The sequence below is a fragment of the Phlebotomus papatasi genome, chromosome 1 (genome assembly GCF_024763615.1).
Source record: "Phlebotomus papatasi isolate M1 chromosome 1, Ppap_2.1, whole genome shotgun sequence".
In the NCBI taxonomy this organism is placed as follows: domain Eukaryota; kingdom Metazoa; phylum Arthropoda; class Insecta; order Diptera; family Psychodidae; genus Phlebotomus; species Phlebotomus papatasi.
In genome coordinates this window covers 82191897-82210863 of record NC_077222.1, presented here as the reverse complement: position 1 = coordinate 82210863, position 18967 = coordinate 82191897, and the positions used below count along the sequence as shown (strand labels likewise).

Here is an 18967-nt window from a genome sequence, read left to right as displayed (position 1 = left end):
ATACTGGATGCTACACATTTACTTGTGCGAATAATCGAATGAAACAAACGGAAAATTGCCATGAATTCAAAGAACCAAATCGAAATTCGAAATGTTTCACCATAATCGCACTTTACTGCAAACTTCACTACGTTATAGGTTAATGTCAAGAACAGTTGGTGTGTTGTGTTTGCAGAAGTGCTGAAAATTGTGATTTTCCAGCCAATTTTCCATCAATTAGGACCAAATTTCCCTGTAGTTGTCAGGAGAAAGATCTAAGAAAGTGCCCTATATAATGGATGATTCACGGGATGAGGTAAAATAGTGGAAAAAACCTTTCCAAATCTTGAGACGTTTTTTTTCTCTTTATTGGAGAGACAAACATTGACGTCATCGGAAGCTAAATAAAAAATGCGATTATGAGAATCTCATTGAAATTCCAGAATCAATTTGTGGTGGACGATGTGAGTAAAATCATCAAAGAGGCCATCGAGAGCACAATCGGAGGGAATGCCTACCAGCATGACAAAGTCAATAATTGGACGGGATCTGTGGTGGAGACATGTTTGGGTGTTTTGACCAAATTGCAGAAGCCTTACAAATATATCGGTAACTAGGTTTTTTTTGCTTTAATATTTCTTCATAACTCTCCCACGAGCTCATAATTTGCCCCTCATAAACTTCTAGGTAATGATTAACGAGGCGACCAATGCTGTGATTTACAGCATGTTAAAGAAATGTTTATATCAGTCAAGTGGAAGAGAAAGTGCAAAGATGCGATTTCTCAATTATTATATCTTCTCTTCCGGAAGTTATGAGAATTCTCAATGAAAATCTTCCCCCCCCCCCTCACGGAAAATTTTAGAGCTCTTGTGTTTTATTTTCTCTCTAATTCATCTGTCCACTGAACATGAATCATTCAATTAAAAAATTTCACCAATCTTAAAATAATTGCAGTTACATGTATGATAATGCAGAAGAACGGCGCTGGACTTCACACAGCCAGCTCATGCTTCTGGAACAATGAGACTGACGGATCGTGCACTGTGCGCTGGGAAAATAAAACAATGTACTGCATCGTCTCAGTTTTTGGACTAGCAATTTAAGTCAAAAAACAATCAACCCTGGCCCCCATCCCAATTCCCTTCAAATACAGGATGCTTAAATATTTTGCTAAATCATCCCTAAAAAAAACAAGAACTCCATAAATGAAGAGTAACTAGAGAGAGCTTATTGGATCATTGGTGAGTGGAGATATAATTAGCACAAAAGTCAATAGGAACTTTAATATTGAGGAGATTCTACTTAATCATTATAGAAAATAATTGAAGTAACATCTCAATCTTAACTTATTTTTATTTTTTTTTGTAATTAAATCTAAGTGAAAATTCAGTAATTATTTTTCTAAACAAAATTTCAAGTTTTTATTTTCCTCTCGTTTTGTGCGAGTTGATTCTAGGTAAATTGTAACATTTGTTGAATGAAAAAATTATACTAAAGAATAATGCATTGAATAAACCATGTGATAAAAGAGAAATATGATTTGTCATTTCTTTTGGCCACTCCATAAAATTGTTATTTTTATTATAAAAAGGGATTTAAAGAGTAAATATCAATTTGGGCATTTTTCTGTGAAGCTTTTGGAAATTTTGTTTGGGCATAAATTCAATAGATTTTCAAAATTGAGATTTACAAGATGATAAATATATTGTACGAGTATCAATCAAATGAAAGTCATAATGATATTTTGCTCATAGTTGATGAGATTCTTACAGGAATCTATAAATAGGAAAGACTAATTGCAGTTAAAGTTGGAGGACTGTAAGGATTTAATGAGTAAATTCTTTTATTAGGCTACGATGGAATACTTTCAGACATGACTTATTTTTAAAGCGAAAATAATTAATAAAATAAAAATACAAATACAGACTTAGCTAAAAAAAGGGGTGGCAAAGCGTCCCAGGCTTTGCGAAATGCTCGAACTCCTCGTGACTTAGATGCTATCTCGCAAAAGTACTTTCGCATTATTTACCGTTTACCGGTCTCCAACCGATTTGAACCGATTCATAAATCTCTCAAAAGATCCCCCAAATTATTTTTAAAAGTAATAGGGTTGATTTTCAGATAAAAATTTTTTATCGGTTATGAACCGGTTCATTACCGATTCAAAACCGATTGGAACCGGTTCAGTTTTCTAGGAAATTCCAAGACCTTTCCAACGACCCCAAACATGACCCCATTTGCTTGATAAATACGCTGTCTAGTGTAACTTTTGACCTTGAAAAACCGTTATTAGAAATGATTCATCGATATTTTCGTATATGGACGAAATGTTCGCCTAGGTAATATCTAAAACATATTCTAAAATGAAAAAATCGCACGACGCGTTTTCGAGCAATCCCAAAAAAAACATAGTTTTGGAGGGGAAGGGGAGGGGTGGGGGAAAAATGAGGGGCATGTTAACGATCGTTGGGTCGACTTATGGGGAGGTTCCCCGAAGGTCCCAAGTCTCTATCTCTAACCGTTTGTCCTCTAGAGATGATGACAGCCGGACGGACAGACGGACAAACAGCGTGACGACATTTCTCAGAAATCGTCTGAAACGTGAAGATTTGTTGACAAAAGTGGTCTCCGGGGGGTGGAAGGTAAAAATTGGGGGGGGGGGGGGGGTGAAAAAATCGAGGGATTATATATACTGCTCTCTCCGTGGAGTTCCAGCAGTAAAAGCAGCGTTTTCAGCATATTTTTGTTGATTCAATCAGCAAAAATATGCTGACCGGTTAGCAGTTATCGAACAAAAGGTGCTAACCAAGTATATGGAAAAGATATTGCCTCTCAAGCATTGTTTTAAGGTTAGCATAATTCAGCTGAAAATACATATCATTTTAGCTGAAATGAAATCCCTTCGGGTGTAAAACGATTCACGTAGGGAAAAGGCCCGTAATTTTGGACAGGGTCAATATAAGCATCAATGTTTCAAGCATTCCAAGTCTGAAGTGCGATATTTTCAATACGAATTGCGTTTTTTTACTCTCTTTTTATGAGGGTTTTTTAGAAACTTAGCAAGCTGTTTATCGTCTTTGTTTTTATTAAAATTTGTCTTAATACCTTTAAAAAATGACTTGAATGTAGAGGTGACGTTGGCTCAAATTTTGGACACCTTGGTTGTAAATTTGGACACTGCTTGTAATTTTGGAGATCTAATCCGCCTGAATAGGATGTCCATTATTATTTTTGAAATACTCGAAATGGATTTCAGTTTATGACTATAAAAGAAATTGATTCTATTTTTTTGTCCCAGCAGAACATCACTATTATAGTAAGATGGGGTAACTGGATCGTTTCCCGAAGAGTGCTACTTAAACGATTGTTTTTGGACTGATGAAATTCTTTTTTACTTCTTCAAAATCCATAGAATTATTCACTGTTTCATTCAAAAACATAATATAAAAAAAATATCTAAAATATTAAAGAAAATTTATAAAATAATGATATTACTCAAATAAGTCAGCATGCGCTAACTGGGTCGTCTTTTCGCTAATTCAGAGGGCAAATTATTGAAAAACTTTATTAAACATACTTGAAAAAAAGTTAACAAAAGTTAAAAAACTCAAGTTTACACAAGTGATTCTATTTTATTGGCCGCCACTGTATCTTCGGTATCTTCTCTCGATATCTCTTACCCTTTGAATTTTATATGGCTCAAAAGACTAAAAAATGCGAAAAACAGTAATCGAAAGTGCCCATGCTTTGCACAGTTCCAAGCTTCATAATGACTAAATTTTTCCTTTTTTTCCCGAATAAATGTGATTCCGCAATATATTTTAAAATCAGGGCACTGTCCCCTAGTTTTTAAAATATGGCTGCGATGAGTCAAATTTATTGAAAAACGGGAACAATTTAGTTAGATCCATCACCGATTGTGACCGATGGAGTCGGGTTCAGAATTAAAAGACCTTTAAAAAAAACCAAATTTTGGCGATATCCTTTGAAAAAAAAGGTCCTCCAGGTAGTCGACTCTTGACCTTGAATAATCTAAGATGGCGAATTAACCGATGTAAGGTGTCTAAGGACGAAATGTTCAGCTAGAATAACTGCAAAACATATCCGAAAATCATTGAAATCGCTAGGGCCAATTTTGAGATAAGTCAAAAAACATATTTTGTGAGGGGATGAAAGGGGTGGGGTGATTTGGGTAAGAGTAGTTCGAGGTTCGAGAGCTTAGTTCGCTAGAGAATGTTGACTTGTGGAGGGGTCATTGAAAACCGGAAGTCAATATCTCTTACCGTTTAGCTGCCAGAGCTGCCAGGATGGTGAGAATTTAAAAAAAATGGATTGTGGAAGTTGCTCCCTCTTGAAGTTCGAGCAGTGAAAATTATTATTTCAGTTATCTAAAATCTCGCAAGTAATTTTTAATTGAATGTTCCTTAAAAAAGATAACGAAATGTTTAAATTCTTCTCTGTAATTCCACACTGAACTTCCACTTTTTTCTGAGCAGTGTAATTTTACTTTGTATTAGTTTACGGCTTTTAGTTGCATCGAAAAAACGAGTACAAAATATAAAATTTTTGGTGTTCTAATTACAATCTCAATAAAAGTCGCTTAATGAGATGATTAAAAAAGAATAAGCGATGTATAATGAAATATTTAGATAAAATGTATTGATTAATAAAAATGATTAAAGCAAGAATTCTTACAAGAAATAAATTAAAACTTTAATATGACTTGCGCAAGTAAACATTTTCCGCTCTATTGGAGTGAAACTTAATAATTATAACTTGAATAAAAATTTCGTATTAAGAGTTTAATTGTGTTAGAGATCTCTTCCACTTTATAAAAAATTGTACAAATATTTGCGACAGTCATCATATTTTTTGCTACACAGAAAAATACCCAAAAAAACTTGGTAAAAAAATTAAAGAAAAATTGTAAATGCAATATGTAAGATTTTTTTTTTTGAGAAAAATGTTTCGAAATTTAAGGAAATGCTACAAAAAATTTAATGAAAAAAATCACCTGATCGATGCCATGAGCTCAATAGGGCAGTCTCCGATCGAAAGCTGACACGAGTCCACTGAGGTAGGTTTTCCCATTGATGGCAACTTCCTGATTGAGCGTTTCAGACAGGAACCGATGACATTCCATGTAGGTCTTTTCAATTTGATCAATCTGCGAGTCCATTTGGAAAGAATCCTCATCATCTGTGTCAAAATCCTTGTCAATAGCTATCCATTCACTGCGAACAACTTGCACGAGATGGAAAAGCTGATTGATGCCCGTGAGGATTTTTTCACCATCTCGCTGGAGGAAGCAATGCTCAAGGAGTGTATCCAAGTAGACATTGTGCGCACTGATTATATCCTGTAGACTCTGCGCTGCCTCAATTCCCTGCTCAACTTCATGACCAAGACGCTCAAGGGCCTCACTCATGAGATGACAGTGGATATTGTTGAGGGCGTAGAGAATCCAGAAGCGTATAATGGCCAGACGTCGACCATTGCGCAGCTTTTCCGTGAGCGGAGCATACGGCGATGCCCCTGAGAAACTCTTGGTGAACTTGAGACCTTCAAGGGTCCACAGACTCCATTTGATACTCAGCAGAAAAACAAAGAGACGATTGTAGTTCCTCATGGAACTCTCATCGAACACTCTGGCAATATTTGGAGTCACTTTGTACATCAAACTAATTTGCCTGATAACCTGGAGAACATTGCCCGTCTTGCAGTTGTGCAATGAGGCCACTTCCAGGCGAAAGAGACTGTGACTATCAGGATACTTTGTGGACAGGACATTCTGAAGATTTATCGTGAGTGAAAGTGGATGAATACCATCCTGTCGTGTCTCAATCTCCTCAAAAAAGCGCGAATAAAAGGTATACATCGTTGAACTGTCCTCCAAAAGAAAAACTCTCCGGATGAGACGAAAATGCTTCAATAAATTCAATTCTTTCGAATAAATTTCCACCATTACCCTGTCCGATGCCTGAATCTCCGTATTTAGCGTCTCACTGAGAATTTTAGTGGTTATCCTCTCCAGAGGTAACATTCCTTTGCTCCTTTCCATCAAATTCCTCAGCACCATATTCACCGTCGAGTGGCTCTGACTGGATTTACTCATAGACTTCTCAAAGAGCTGCAGCAAAATCTTTCCACCATTCTCCAAGGTTTGCTTCTGGAACTCACCAAATTCCCTACCAACAGATGAAGACCGAGAATTTTCTGTACTTTCAGGCGATAGAAAATCCTCCAATGCATTCATAAATTTGCCCAAAAAGTCTTGGCACAGAGAATTTGTCGTCTTCATCCGATAACTTCCAGCACGATTGAGAGCATGAATGGCATCGAGTCTCTCCTCAATTTTCTCACAGGAATTCTTGAGGAGAGCCAAAATTGGACATTTGTCCAGCAATTCATTCATCTCACGTTCCTGCGGGGTGGTCTTAAATCCACCAAGTTGGAAGGAACGGAATATAACACCACTGTCAACATTTCTATCCTTTACAATAAACTCCTTTTGCTCATCACTGATCTTCCCAAAGGACCACCAAGAATGGATTATCTGAAGATAGAATTGATTGACACAGACGAACAAGGAAGCAGCCACATTAACTTCCACTCGATTGAGACCACTCTGGACGATATGGAAGAGTTTTGCCTGAAAGGGATGATGGACATATTTTGTCTCTGAAAAATTATGGCTCCGGCACACCTTTTAGATCCTAGGAAAATTTCATAAAGTCGAAATTTGGATCCCCTTCTATCTCACATGTTTTGCATGTCTATCTCATTCTCTCGCACTCTTCTTCGTATCTTAAATATCACTCCAAATTCAATTTAGTTCAATAGAATTTGGTATGCGAAAGAATGAGATATTCATATGCAAAGCATGTGAGAAAGAAGGGGATCCGAATTTCGATTTCATGAAATTTTCCTGATCGAAAAGGTGTGCCGGAGCCTCCAATTGATATGTGAATAAAAATTGGTTTGAACCAATCCACTTTTGTCTGGGACTTAAAGACCTTTCTAAAAAATCCAATTTTGATGAAATGAATTCTGAAAGCAACCTTTCAGAGCTGTTTTATTTATTGTCATTGAAAGAGGCAGAAACAAATGATAATGGCGCTGGCACACCTTTTCAATTGAGTAAAATTAAATCATTTAAAATTTCACCTCTCACTCTTTCAAACAAAAATGAGATATGTTTATCTCTTTTTCACAAATAAAATTTGAAATTGAAATTGAAATAGCAATTTTCATTTAACAGAAAGTGATAAACATATCTTATTTTAGTTTAAAATAGTAAGAAGTGAAATTTCAATCGATTGAATTTTATTCAATTGAAAAGGTATGCCAGAGCCATAAATTATGAAATTTGGTCAGCCTCCATCAGATCTTTCAATCAGGAAAATTTTCTTGAAATCAAAAATCTCAGAGAAGAAAATGACCGAGGTTTTGGTTTAAATAAAATTTCTTGGCTTAAATTTGTTGTAATGGTTAAAAGAAAAAAAGTGCGAAAGTGTGAGATAGGTAGGCATATGCCCAAATATTTGAGAAAGATAGGGATGTGAATTTTGATTTCAGGAAATTTTCATGAAATCAAAATTCACATCCCTTTCTTTCTCACGTACTTTGCATATGTCTATCTCATTCTGTCGCACTTGAAATTCAATTGGGCTTATTTTAATTTGTTGTGATATTTAAAAGAAGAAGAAGTGAAAGAAAGGGAGTCGAATTTGGTCTCATGAAATTTTCCTGATCTAAAAGGTGCCGGAGTCATAAAATAATTAAATTCGGCCAGTATTGCCTCCGGCACAGCTTTTAGATCAGGAAAATCTCATAAACTCAAAATTCACATCTCTTTCTTTCTCAAAGCTTCTGTAATGTCTATTCTTCTCTTTCACACACTCTTCTTGTTCTTTTGAACATCACACTAAATTGAATTTAGTTCAGTTCAAATTTGAGTCCGAAAGAGTGGGTAAGACTTATGTAGATCTTTTGAAAAAGAAAGGGACGCGAATTTTGATTTCATAAAATTTTACCAAACTAAAAGGTGTGCCGAAAGCATAAAAAATTAAATTTGGTCAGTATAAAATTTAAATTAATTACTAATAGTTCTGGTATAAGCCATAATCATATAGTAACAGATCAGGAATCTTACGGCTTCGGCACACCTTTTACATCCGGAAAACTTGGTGAAGTCGAAATTCAAATTTCTTTCTGTCTCACACGCTTTGCATATGACTATCTCATTCCTTCGCACTCTCCTTCTACTTTTAGTTATCACAACAAATTTAATTGAAACAGACATATGAAAAACGCGTGAAAAAGAAGGGGGTTGTGAATTTTGATTTCACAAAATTTTCCTTCTTTCTAAAATGTTCTTAATGTATCTCTCTTTCGCACTAAAAATTCAATTGAGTAATATTAAATTTGTATTGAATAAAAAGACAGTCGGGGTAGGATAGATATATGCAAAACAGATGGGCAAGAAAGATATGTGAATTTTGATTTAATAAAATTTCTTTATTTGGGAGATTTGGCTGAGGCATAAAAAAATTTGTCAGTTATGGCTCCAGTTAACTTCTAGATAAAAGGACATTTTATGAAATCAAAATTCACATCCCTTTCATTCTCAAATATTTTGAGCATAACTAATCAGACTTTTTCGCATTTTGCTTCTTTTGAACATCATAAAAATTCAATTTAGATCAATCAAATTGTAAGTACAAAAGAATGGGAAAAACATTAACAGTAAAGGTTTGAGGAAGTCAAGGATATGAATTTTGATTACAAGACATTTGATTGCAAATGAGTAGAACGTTTGAGAAAGAAAAAGTTGTGAATTTTGATTTCATGAAATTTTTGTGATCTAATAGGTAAAATCCTAAAAAGTCGCATTACTCAATTCTTGCAAAAATGGAATTAATTTGTACAATTATGCTTCCAGCATACCTTTTAGATCTGGGAAATTGGTTTTTATATGCCGTAATTAAATTAAATTTAATTGTATTTTGAGTGCGAAAGAATTAAATTTGAAAAAAAACATTTGAGAAGGAAAGTGATGTGAATTTTGATTTCATAAATTTTTCTTAATCAAAAAGGTGTACCGGAGGCTTAAAAATTGAAACATGTCCGTAATGCTTCTAAAAAACCATTTAGATAGGGAAAAATTTATAAAATTAAAATTTGCATATATCTTTCCCAAACGCATTGCATATGTCTATAACTTATTAGTTCTCTTGGTTCTCTTTTTCTTCTTCTTCTTCTTGTGAGCATCAGAATAATATTCAATTTAGATTTGAGTTTGAAACGTTTAAAAGATTGGCATGAAAGACATTTAGATATCAAGAATTTTGTCTGATATAAGGGGTGCTCTGGACACAAAAACAATCATTTGGTTATTCCGGTTGTTGCCAACTGACAATGTTTAAATTCAAACGTTCTATTATTGTAAAGCCCTTCTGGCCAAACTTTAGTTTACTATATGGCGTGCTCTGTTAAAAACGTGCTTCATTTGCTCCTATTTGATTTTGATCTAAGAAGTGATTTAAAGGTAGCTTAGAGACTTTATTAAAGTAGATTTGAAGCTCATAGAAAGTTTATTTTGTTAGATTTCAGATTTGAAGAAAAAAAGGACCTTAGGAAGTAGAAGTGGACAAGAAGATTTCTTGAAAAGTAAGGTTATATAATTTGCTCACGACCACGCCATTGATTTATAATTATTTTCTTTTAGATCCCAATACTATTGTTCTACGTTCGTTCTATCGTTCTATTGTTGTAACGTTCCGAGAAATAAATGATGACTGATTTGGAACAAAGTGGTCCTTCGCATCGGGATGATTCCCAACCTATGGAGATGCAGAATGGTGTCCGGAAGAGTTCACGTGCCAATAAAGGCATTCCTCCGGCACGTCTTGGGTTTGAAAGCACGGCTCAGACTTTGGAAGAGACGCTAATACAAACTCAGATTGAGCGTACTCAGATGCAGATTACCCTGTTGGAACTCAAGGAAAAACAAACCAAGTTGTTGCTTGAGAAGTCCCAAGGCTCTTCAGGTTCTCAGCAGCAGTTTGGGGGGCAAGATGGTGCCTCACATAATCATCCCAATAATGCTCAAAAAGAGGTTATGGACAAGTTTGACCAAGAGCCCAACGAGATTCCAGATGCTGAATCAATAGCAACAGAGTACACGAGGTTTGTGGAGCAAGTCGGGGGCGTGAAGATTGTGAAGAAAACCCAAAAGATCCGTCGAGATAATCGTCAGGATAGTGACTCCGGCAGCTCGTCCGGAAAGAGCACATGCAGCCGACTATCGGTGCATGACGTCATTAGAGAGCAAGTAAGCACGATGGATAAGTTTCTTTCTCGTCAAACGCTTGGAAATGATCTATACCACTTTGACGGAAAGTTCGAGGAGTGGCCCATGTTTATTGCCTGGTACAAGAACACCACAAAAACATGTCACTTCTCAGATGAAGAGAACTTGCAGCGCCTGCGAAAATGCCTGAAGGGAGCAGCCAGAGAGTGTGTTCAAATTCTCCTGTTCTCTCCCGAAAATGTCGAGAAGATTATCAACACTCTGGAAAGACGCTTTGGTCGTCCTGACTTCTTGGTGAAGTCTTTGATCGCCAAGGCAAAGGAGATTCCTGCTGTGAAAGAAGAGAAACCGGAGACGATAATCAACATGGCTAATTCAGTGATGAATCTTGTGGCCTCACTCAAAATGTTCCAGAGATGGAATTATATTGATAATCCCCAACTCCTGGAGGAATTCCTGATGAAGTTGCCACTCTCTATGCGTGTGCAGTGGTCTGAGTACAGCTTGTCAAAGGTTCACTGCACCTTGGAAACTTTCTCAGATTGGATGGAGATTCGCGCATTAGCAGCTGGCGAGAGAGTGCATTTTCCTGGTTACAGGGGGAGCGATGACAGGGGAAATGAGAGAGACAAGAAGGCCGACAAGAAGCCCGAGAAAAAAGCTAGGTTAGTGGCAGCCACAAAAGAGACTGACACCGAAGAGGCGCCAAAAACTGAGCACACTGAGCCAAAATGCACTTTCTGTGGCGAGGGCCGCCATTTTATAGCAGATTGTGCAAACTTCAAGGCGCTCTCTACTGATGACAGATGGGGTGCGGTTTCAGAGAGGAGGTTATGTTTTATTTGTCTCAAATCAAAACATATGGCCCCAAATTGCCACAAAAAGACGAGATGTACGATGAACAATTGTGGGAGTAGGCATCACAACCTTCTCCACAAGGACAGGTCCCCAGAAAATCCTACAGTTCCACAGAAACCAGATGAAAGTCCCGCGAACAGTGACGTTCGAAATGAGAATATGACGGGTACTGTAGCTCATGCTACGACTTCCAGTGGACGAATTCTGATGAAGATTCTGCCCGTGATCGTGTCTGGCCCTGCAGGGATGGTAAAAACATCTGCTTTTCTTGATGAAGGATCCACGATCACTATGATCCGAGTGAGTCTGGCTGATAAATTGGGACTTGAGGGACCTGTGAAGCCTCTTAGCTGGAGAGGCACTACACCAGATATAAAAACTGACGATGATTCTCGCATGGTTGATCTGAAGATCAAGGGAAGCTTCCCACGAGCCAAGGAGTACACCATGCACCATGTGAGAACAGTGAAAGACCTGACATTTCCTCGCCAATCTGTAGATGTCCAGAAATTGAGTGTTGATTGGAAATACCTCGCCGATGTTGATATTGAGTCCCAATGTGAAGCTGATCCTGAGATATTGATTGGGCTCGATAATACCCCTTTGATAGTTTCACGCGAGGTAATCCATGGACCTTGGAGAGCACCCTACCTTGTACGGACTTGGCTTGGATGGGTTATTCTGGGCACAGTGTCAGCTCAAGACAACAGAGAAATCGAGATGAATTGTGCCATGGTAGAAACGATTGATGAGTTGCACAATTTGGTGAGAGATTCCTTTTCCACGGAATCTTTTGGAACTATCCCACACCAAGAGCCCGTGCATTCTCGAGATGACAAAAAGGCGCTTCAGATTATGGAAAATACTACCCACCAGACACCCGATGGGCGCTATGAAGTTGGGTTGCTCTGGAAAGGTGGAATTTGTCCCAAAGTTCCGGAATCACGAGAAGCAGCTCTGAAAAGGCTCCGTTCTACAGAACGACGACTTGATCGCGATCCCGAGTTAGCTGCCTCGTATTGTGAGAAGATGATGGATCACATCCGGAAGGGATATCTAGTGAAATTGAGTGATAGTGATCGTGAAGTGCCGCCGGAGAAGACGTGGTATTTGCCACACTTTGCTGTGACTCATCCCGCCAAGAAGAAAATTCGCGTAGTGTTCGATTGTGCCGCGGTATCAAGGGGAGTGTCGATGAACTCTTTGCTGTACAAGGGGCCAGACCTCTTGCAATCTCTCCCAGCAGTCCTGGCGAATTTTCGCAGAGGAAAATTTGGTTTTACCGGCGACATAAGAGAAATGTTTCATAGAGTGAAAGTGCGAGAAGAGGATCAAAATTATCAAAGAGTGCTTTGGCGTGGGATGAATCGTACAGATCCTCCGGAAGAATATAAACTATCAGTGATGACTTTCGGTGCTACGTGTTCGCCTACTTTGGCTGGGCATGTCAAAGATAAAAACGCCCAAAGGTTCGCCAACACGTATCCCGATACAGTGAAAGAAATTGAAAAGTACATGTACTGTGATGATTACATCAGTTGTGCAAATTCAATTGATGAAGCTAGTGCAAGAATAAGTGAAGTAATTGAGATACACAAGGATGCGGGATTTGATGTTGTAAACTGGTCCGCAAGTGATTCCAGAATTTTGTGTAATCTCAATGAAAGTGAAAAAGTCAAGAACTTTAGTGATTCGAGTGACCTTGATCGAGTTCTAGGATTGTGGTGGGATTCAGAGCAAGATGTTTTCACATTTCGTCTGAATTTCCACAAAGTGTCTGCTGAAGTGTTGAGTGGACAGAAGATTCCCACCAAAAGGGAGGTTCTCCGCCTTGTGATGTCCATTTTTGATCCTCTTGGATTTGTGGGCATGCTCACCGTCAAGGGGAAAATAATACTCCAAATGATCTGGCGCCAAGAAATTGGATGGGATGATGAAATCAAGGATGAGGCGTTGGAATATTGGCAAAAGTTCCTGAAAGAATTGAGGCTCATCAGTTCTGTGAGTATTCCACGAACTTATTCCGATAACTTGTGCTGTGCTGTTTCTGTCCAACTCCACGTGTTTGGGGATGCAAGTTCCTCTGCATTCGCTGCTGTTGCGTATCTTCGGATCGAAGATGCAGGGGGAGTGGTGATCTCTTTTGTGAGCTCACGCACACGAGTTGCTCCTTTAAAAGCTGTCACGATCCCACGGCTTGAGCTCCAGGCAGCCGTTTTGAATAGCAGACTGAGCCACACACTGATTTCTGCTCTAGATGTTAAGATTGACCGAATTGTTCACTGGACAGACTCCATGACGGTATTGTGTTGGCTCCGAAACGGATCCAGGAGATTCAAACAGTTCGTTTCTCATCGGGTGGGTGAGATTGAGCAGCTGACTGACATTAGTTCTTGGAAATGGGTCTCTACCAAGGACAATGTAGCCGATCTTGCGACAAGGATGACACCCGGAGATTACACTCCAGAATCCAAATGGTTCCGTGGCCCAGAGTTTTTGAGATTCTCTGAGGAGAATTGGCCACGTGAGAAAGAGACTTCCGATCCCATCGACATGACTGAGAGTGTGGTTGAGCTCGTGAATGTCAATTACGAGCATGATGTCGATCCCCTGGTTCCAGATGCGAGACGATTTTCTTCCTGGACACGCCTCTTGCGTGCCACAGCTCGTGTGAGGAAAATCTTCAAGATTTGGTATGAGTTCACCTCGAAAGCTCGATCAAAGGGTGACCTAACCAAATCCGAACTGACCGTGACAGATCTGAAAGAAGCTGAGAAATGTCTTTGGCGGGAAATGCAAGCGAAGTACTTGCCAGAAATTTCTCGTTTGCAGAAGGGTCAAGCAATCGATAAAACGAGTTACCTCTACAAGCTTTCTCCTTTTGTGGATAACGAGGGAATTCTGAGGATGAGGAGCCGACTGGAAAACTGTCCCGAAGCTATCGAGAAGTTCCCAGTCATTCTTGACCCAAAGCACCCCGCTACCAAGCTGATGATTTTAGATGCCCATGAGAGGAATATGCACTACGGACGAGAGCAAATTGTTAACAATTTGCGAGAAAGATTCTGGATTCCGGGTATCCGTATGGCAGTCAAGGCATCTTGGAAAGATTGTCAACGATGCAACAATTCGATGGTTCAACCTGCTCCACCAGAGATGGCTCCCCTGCCTCTTGCTCGTGTTGAAGGAAACTTGTTTCCATTTACACGCACTGGGGTCGATTTCTTTGGCCCAATCATGGTAACCAAAGGAAGAAGGCAGGAGAAACGTTGGGGTGTACTGTTTACGTGTATGGCCACACGAGCTGTTCATTTGGAAATTGCGCATAGCTTGAACACAGATAGCGCAATTATGGCCATACGCAGATTCATTGCCCGAAGGGGTCCTGTACGAGAATTGTTTTCGGACAATGGTACCAATTTTCATGGGGCTGATAATGAAATGAGGGACGCAGTACTGAAGATGGACCATCAGAAGATCAGTGACACGTTGGCTCCGAAATTCATTGAGTGGAATTTCAACCCACCTGCTGCTCCTCATATGGGAGGAAGCTGGGAAAGGCTTGTGAGATCCGTAAAGACTGCAATGAAAGCTACACTCGCCTTTCACGCACCGAACGATGAAGTTTTGCTAACGATATTTGCCGAAGTTGAGTTTATTATCAATAACAGACCGTTGACACATGTATCACTCGACCCCAGTGACCTGACTGCCCTGACACCGAACCACTTCCTGATTGGAAGAACTTCTGAGCAAAGACCTGGAGAATTTGATGATGATGATCTCGATCTGCGCAAAGCCTGGCGAAAGTCACAACGCCTTGCAGACTGTTTTTGGCGTCGATGGATCAAAGAGTACCTGCCAGAGCTTGCGCGACGCTCAAAGTGGTTCGATCAAGTGCCTCCGCTACAGAAGAATTCTGTTGTGCTCATAGCGGATGGAAATCTTCCCCGCAACGATTGGCCTTTGGGAATCGTCGAAGAAGTTTTCCCAGGACCCGATGGGAAGATACGAATGGCAACTGTGAAGACAGCCAAGGGAATTTATAAGCGACCAGTTGGCAAGATATGCGTTTTGGACGTCGGAGCGACCGCACCGAGGGGGAGGATGTTGCCAACTGACAATGTTTAAATTCAAACGTTCTATTATTGTAAAGCCCTTCTGGCCAAACTTTAGTTTACTATATGGCGTGCTCTGTTAAAAACGTGCTTCATTTGCTCCTATTTGATTTTGATCTAAGAAGTGATTTAAAGGTAGCTTACAAGGGAAGTACTCGAGTCATCAAATTCAGAAAAATCTGAGGCTTTGCTCAACTACGCATAAAGGCATCAAATTAAACGTGGTATATTCAAAAAGTGCGAAATCGGGTTAATTTTTTTTAAAAAATTAACCATATAATTTGCTCACGACCACGCCATTGATTTATAATTATTTTCTTTTAGATCCCAATACTATTGTTCTACGTTCGTTCTATCGTTCTATTGTTGTAACGTTCCGAGAAATAAATGATGACTGATTTGGAACACCGGTTACTCATAGAACAATTTCAGTGATTATGGCTCCGGCACACCTTTTAGATCAGGAAAATTTCATGAAGTCGAAATTCGAAACCCTTTCTTTCTCATATGTTTTACATATGACTATCTCATTCTTTCGCATACTAAATTCGATTGAACTAAATTGAATTTGGAGTGATGTTTAAGAGAATGAGATAGACATGCAAAACATGTGATAAAGAAAGGATGCGAATTTCGACTTCATGAAATTTTCCTGATCTGAAAGGTATACCGGAGCCATTAAAAAAATAATATAAAATTAAATTGAATATTTATACCTTCGCCACACTTTTTAGCACGGTATAATTTCATGAAATCAAAATTCACATTTTTTTGTTCTCAAATGTTTAGTACAGTAGACTCTCTCTCAAATGGACATTTGGGGCGAAATGTCATCCGGTTTATCGATAGATTTGGGCGTCAAAGCCTTTGTAAATTCCACAAAAAGCGCTCAATTATAAAGAATCATGATAAAATAGGAAGAACTGCAGCGAATTTGAGCAAATTAGCTTTATATTTAAACGTGAAAATTGTCAACAAAATATTTCGCCCGATTGAAAAAGAGCCGATTGAGCGAGTCTACTGTAAAGTAGACTCTCACTCAATCGGGCGACAAATTTTGTTGACAATTTTCACGTTTAATTATGAAGCTAATTCGCTCAAATTCGCTCTAGTTGTTCCTATTTTATCGTGATTCTTTATAATTGAGCGCTTTTTGTGGAATTTACAAAGGCTTTGACGCCTAAATCTATCGATAAACCGGATGACATTTCGCCCCAAATGCCCAATTGAGAGAGAGTCTACTGTATGTCCATCCCACTCTTCTTCTTTATTTAAGCGTCACAACAAATTTAATTTTTTTTTAGCCCAATTTTTAAACCGAAAGAGTGAGATAGACTTATGCAAATATTTTGAGAAAGAGATGCGAATTTTGATTCCATGAAATTATACTGAGCCAAAAAGTGTTCCGAGGGATCTAATGACCCCTTTTATTTTTATTGAACTATTTCTAATTTTTACACTGACCAAATTTCGGTTTTACTGCTGACCGAAATTAACTTTTCTATAGATCATTCCTAATTTCTACTGACCAAAATATATTTTTACTTATCTATTTTTTCTATTACGTACAAAAAAATTAAATTTTCTTATAAAATTCCAAAAAAAATTAATCTTTATGACTCCGGCACACCCTTTAGATCAGGAAAATTTCATAAAGTCCAAATTCGAATCCCTGTCTTTCTCTCATGTTTTGCATGTATCTATCTATACATTCTTTTGCACTCTTCTCCTTTTTTTAAACGTTACAACAAATTTAGCTCAATCTAATTTCAGGATCTGAATTTTGTTTCATGATTTTTTTTCTGAGTTGGAGCCATAAAAAAATGATTTGTTCAATTATAAATGTTATTTACAATTTTTTTTACAGTAGACTCTCTCTCAATTGGGCATTTGGGGCAAAATATCATCCGGTTTATCGATAGATTTGGGCGTCAAAGTCATTGTAAATTCCACATAAAGTGCTCAATTATAAAGAATCACGATAAAATAGGAATAACTACAGTGAATTTGATCGAATTAGCTTCATAATTAAACATGAAAATTGTCAACAAAATTTTTCGCCCGATTATATGAGAGTCTACTGTATCTTGAAAAAGAAGGAATGGTTAAATTTTGGGTGTGATGGAACCTTTAAGAATTCAACAAGTGATTGATAAATGTCTTACCTGAAGAAAAGCGCTGCAGATGTGACGGGGAAAGTATTTCCACTCGACAACAACCCTCTCGTGAATCTTTATCAGATGCTTCAACACCTTAAAATGTGGATCCAGAGCGTGACTGAAGTCCAAGAGAGTGGCTGGTTCATTCATTGTTTCAGGCGTGATTTTCTTCTCCATCTCCAGAAGGTACTCCTCCAGGGGACGCAGAATGTCCTTTAGGGCTTCCGCGTAAATAAAATAGACCTGCGGCGGGGAATCTTCAGCGTTCAGGACACGGCGGCAGAAAGTCCTCAGACGCAAGACAGTGGTCATGGGTTGTGTGAAATCAGCCATAAACTTCCTGAAAACGATTATATTGGACAGATCGACGTCGTCACGAAGTTTGACCGTGTTATCTTCGATGCGATAGAAATTGCAGTTGTCCGGATGGAAAAACATCCAGATGACTTCGCGAATGGGACAGTGACGCAGGGAAAAGGGTACACGGTCCGAGAGAGATGCTGAGAGCGATGAAGATGATTCAGATTCCTCAGAATCCGTTGCATCTTCTGCAGAAGTTGATCGATGATTGGAAGGATCATCTCCTGGTAAGTATCTGAGAAACATTTTGAGATCTGCTCCATCGGTTTCTGTAGCTTTAGGCTCTTCGTCCTCAGATTCACTCCACTCACTCAAATCGGAATCTTCAATATTTCTCCACTCGACTTTCTTCGATGGTTTCGATTGTTCGGGCATTTCCGTTGGAAGGGTTTCTAAAGCATCAAATGGATTTAATTCTTCGCTCCTTCTTAAGCTCTTGGCCCCTTCAATTGGGTTTTTAGACAGAGCCAATAGGAGCTCGAGAATCTTCCAATTCCGATGAGAATCACTGAACTCTTCCCCATTTTCTTGAATAACCAACTGCTTAAAATCTCTCTGAAGTTTTTCTGCATATTGTTCGAGATTCTCTACTTCTAATCTCTCAGCAATTCCCTGAATTCTCCTTCTGACTTCGCTTCTGCAAACGTATGAGACATCGAATCTCTGGACTCTAGCCCGTGCAAAATCCCTGCACAACTTGAAATTTTTGTCTTTTTCCTGGAAAAATCAACATTGATAGATACTCAAGGAAATTTTCACATCCTTTCATACCACCTACATTGAATCCTGTGAGTGATTTAATCAATTTTGGCAAATTTTCATTGAAAACATTCATCTGTTCCTCCTGCATTCTGATTTTAAGGTTATGTTCAACAAGTTACAGGGAAAATCATCACAAGGAGCAAAGTAAATGCAATTTAAGTACACTTGGTGGAATATATAACACTTCCTGTGTCCTTTTAACAACAATTATACACAATTTATGATATTTTTGGCTTTTTATGAGAAAATTTTAACAGGGAATAAAACAAAAACATAAAAGCCGCGATTTTTTTGACACTGAGCAACTGAGCTACTACGACGACTGCGAAAAGCAAAACTGCTAGAATATTTTGGCGCCACTTTTCCCAACCACTTCCGTTAAGGATTTTAGAAATTAGAGATAATTTATGCAT

At 38.5% G+C, this 18967-nt stretch overlaps 2 protein-coding genes across 2 annotated transcripts; one reads left to right on the top strand and one right to left on the bottom strand.

The window, feature by feature from the left end:
• Positions 1–114: 114 nt before the first annotated feature.
• Positions 115–1516, top strand: LOC129810376 (dynein light chain Tctex-type). The gene is made up of 3 exons (XM_055860805.1): positions 115–295; positions 423–588; positions 937–1516. Exons 1-3 carry the CDS (start codon positions 275–277, stop codon positions 1083–1085), a joined length of 336 nt encoding a protein of 111 aa, XP_055716780.1. The 5' UTR covers positions 115–274; the 3' UTR covers positions 1086–1516.
• Positions 1517–4913: 3397 nt separating this feature from the next.
• LOC129810375 (gamma-tubulin complex component 5) lies at positions 4914–18871 on the bottom strand. The gene is made up of 3 exons (XM_055860804.1): positions 18571–18871; positions 17439–18509; positions 4914–6634 (listed from the first exon to the last, which is right to left on the bottom strand). Exons 1-3 carry the CDS (start codon positions 18640–18642, stop codon positions 5015–5017), a joined length of 2763 nt encoding a protein of 920 aa, XP_055716779.1. The 5' UTR covers positions 18643–18871; the 3' UTR covers positions 4914–5014.
• Positions 18872–18967: the final 96 nt, after the last annotated feature.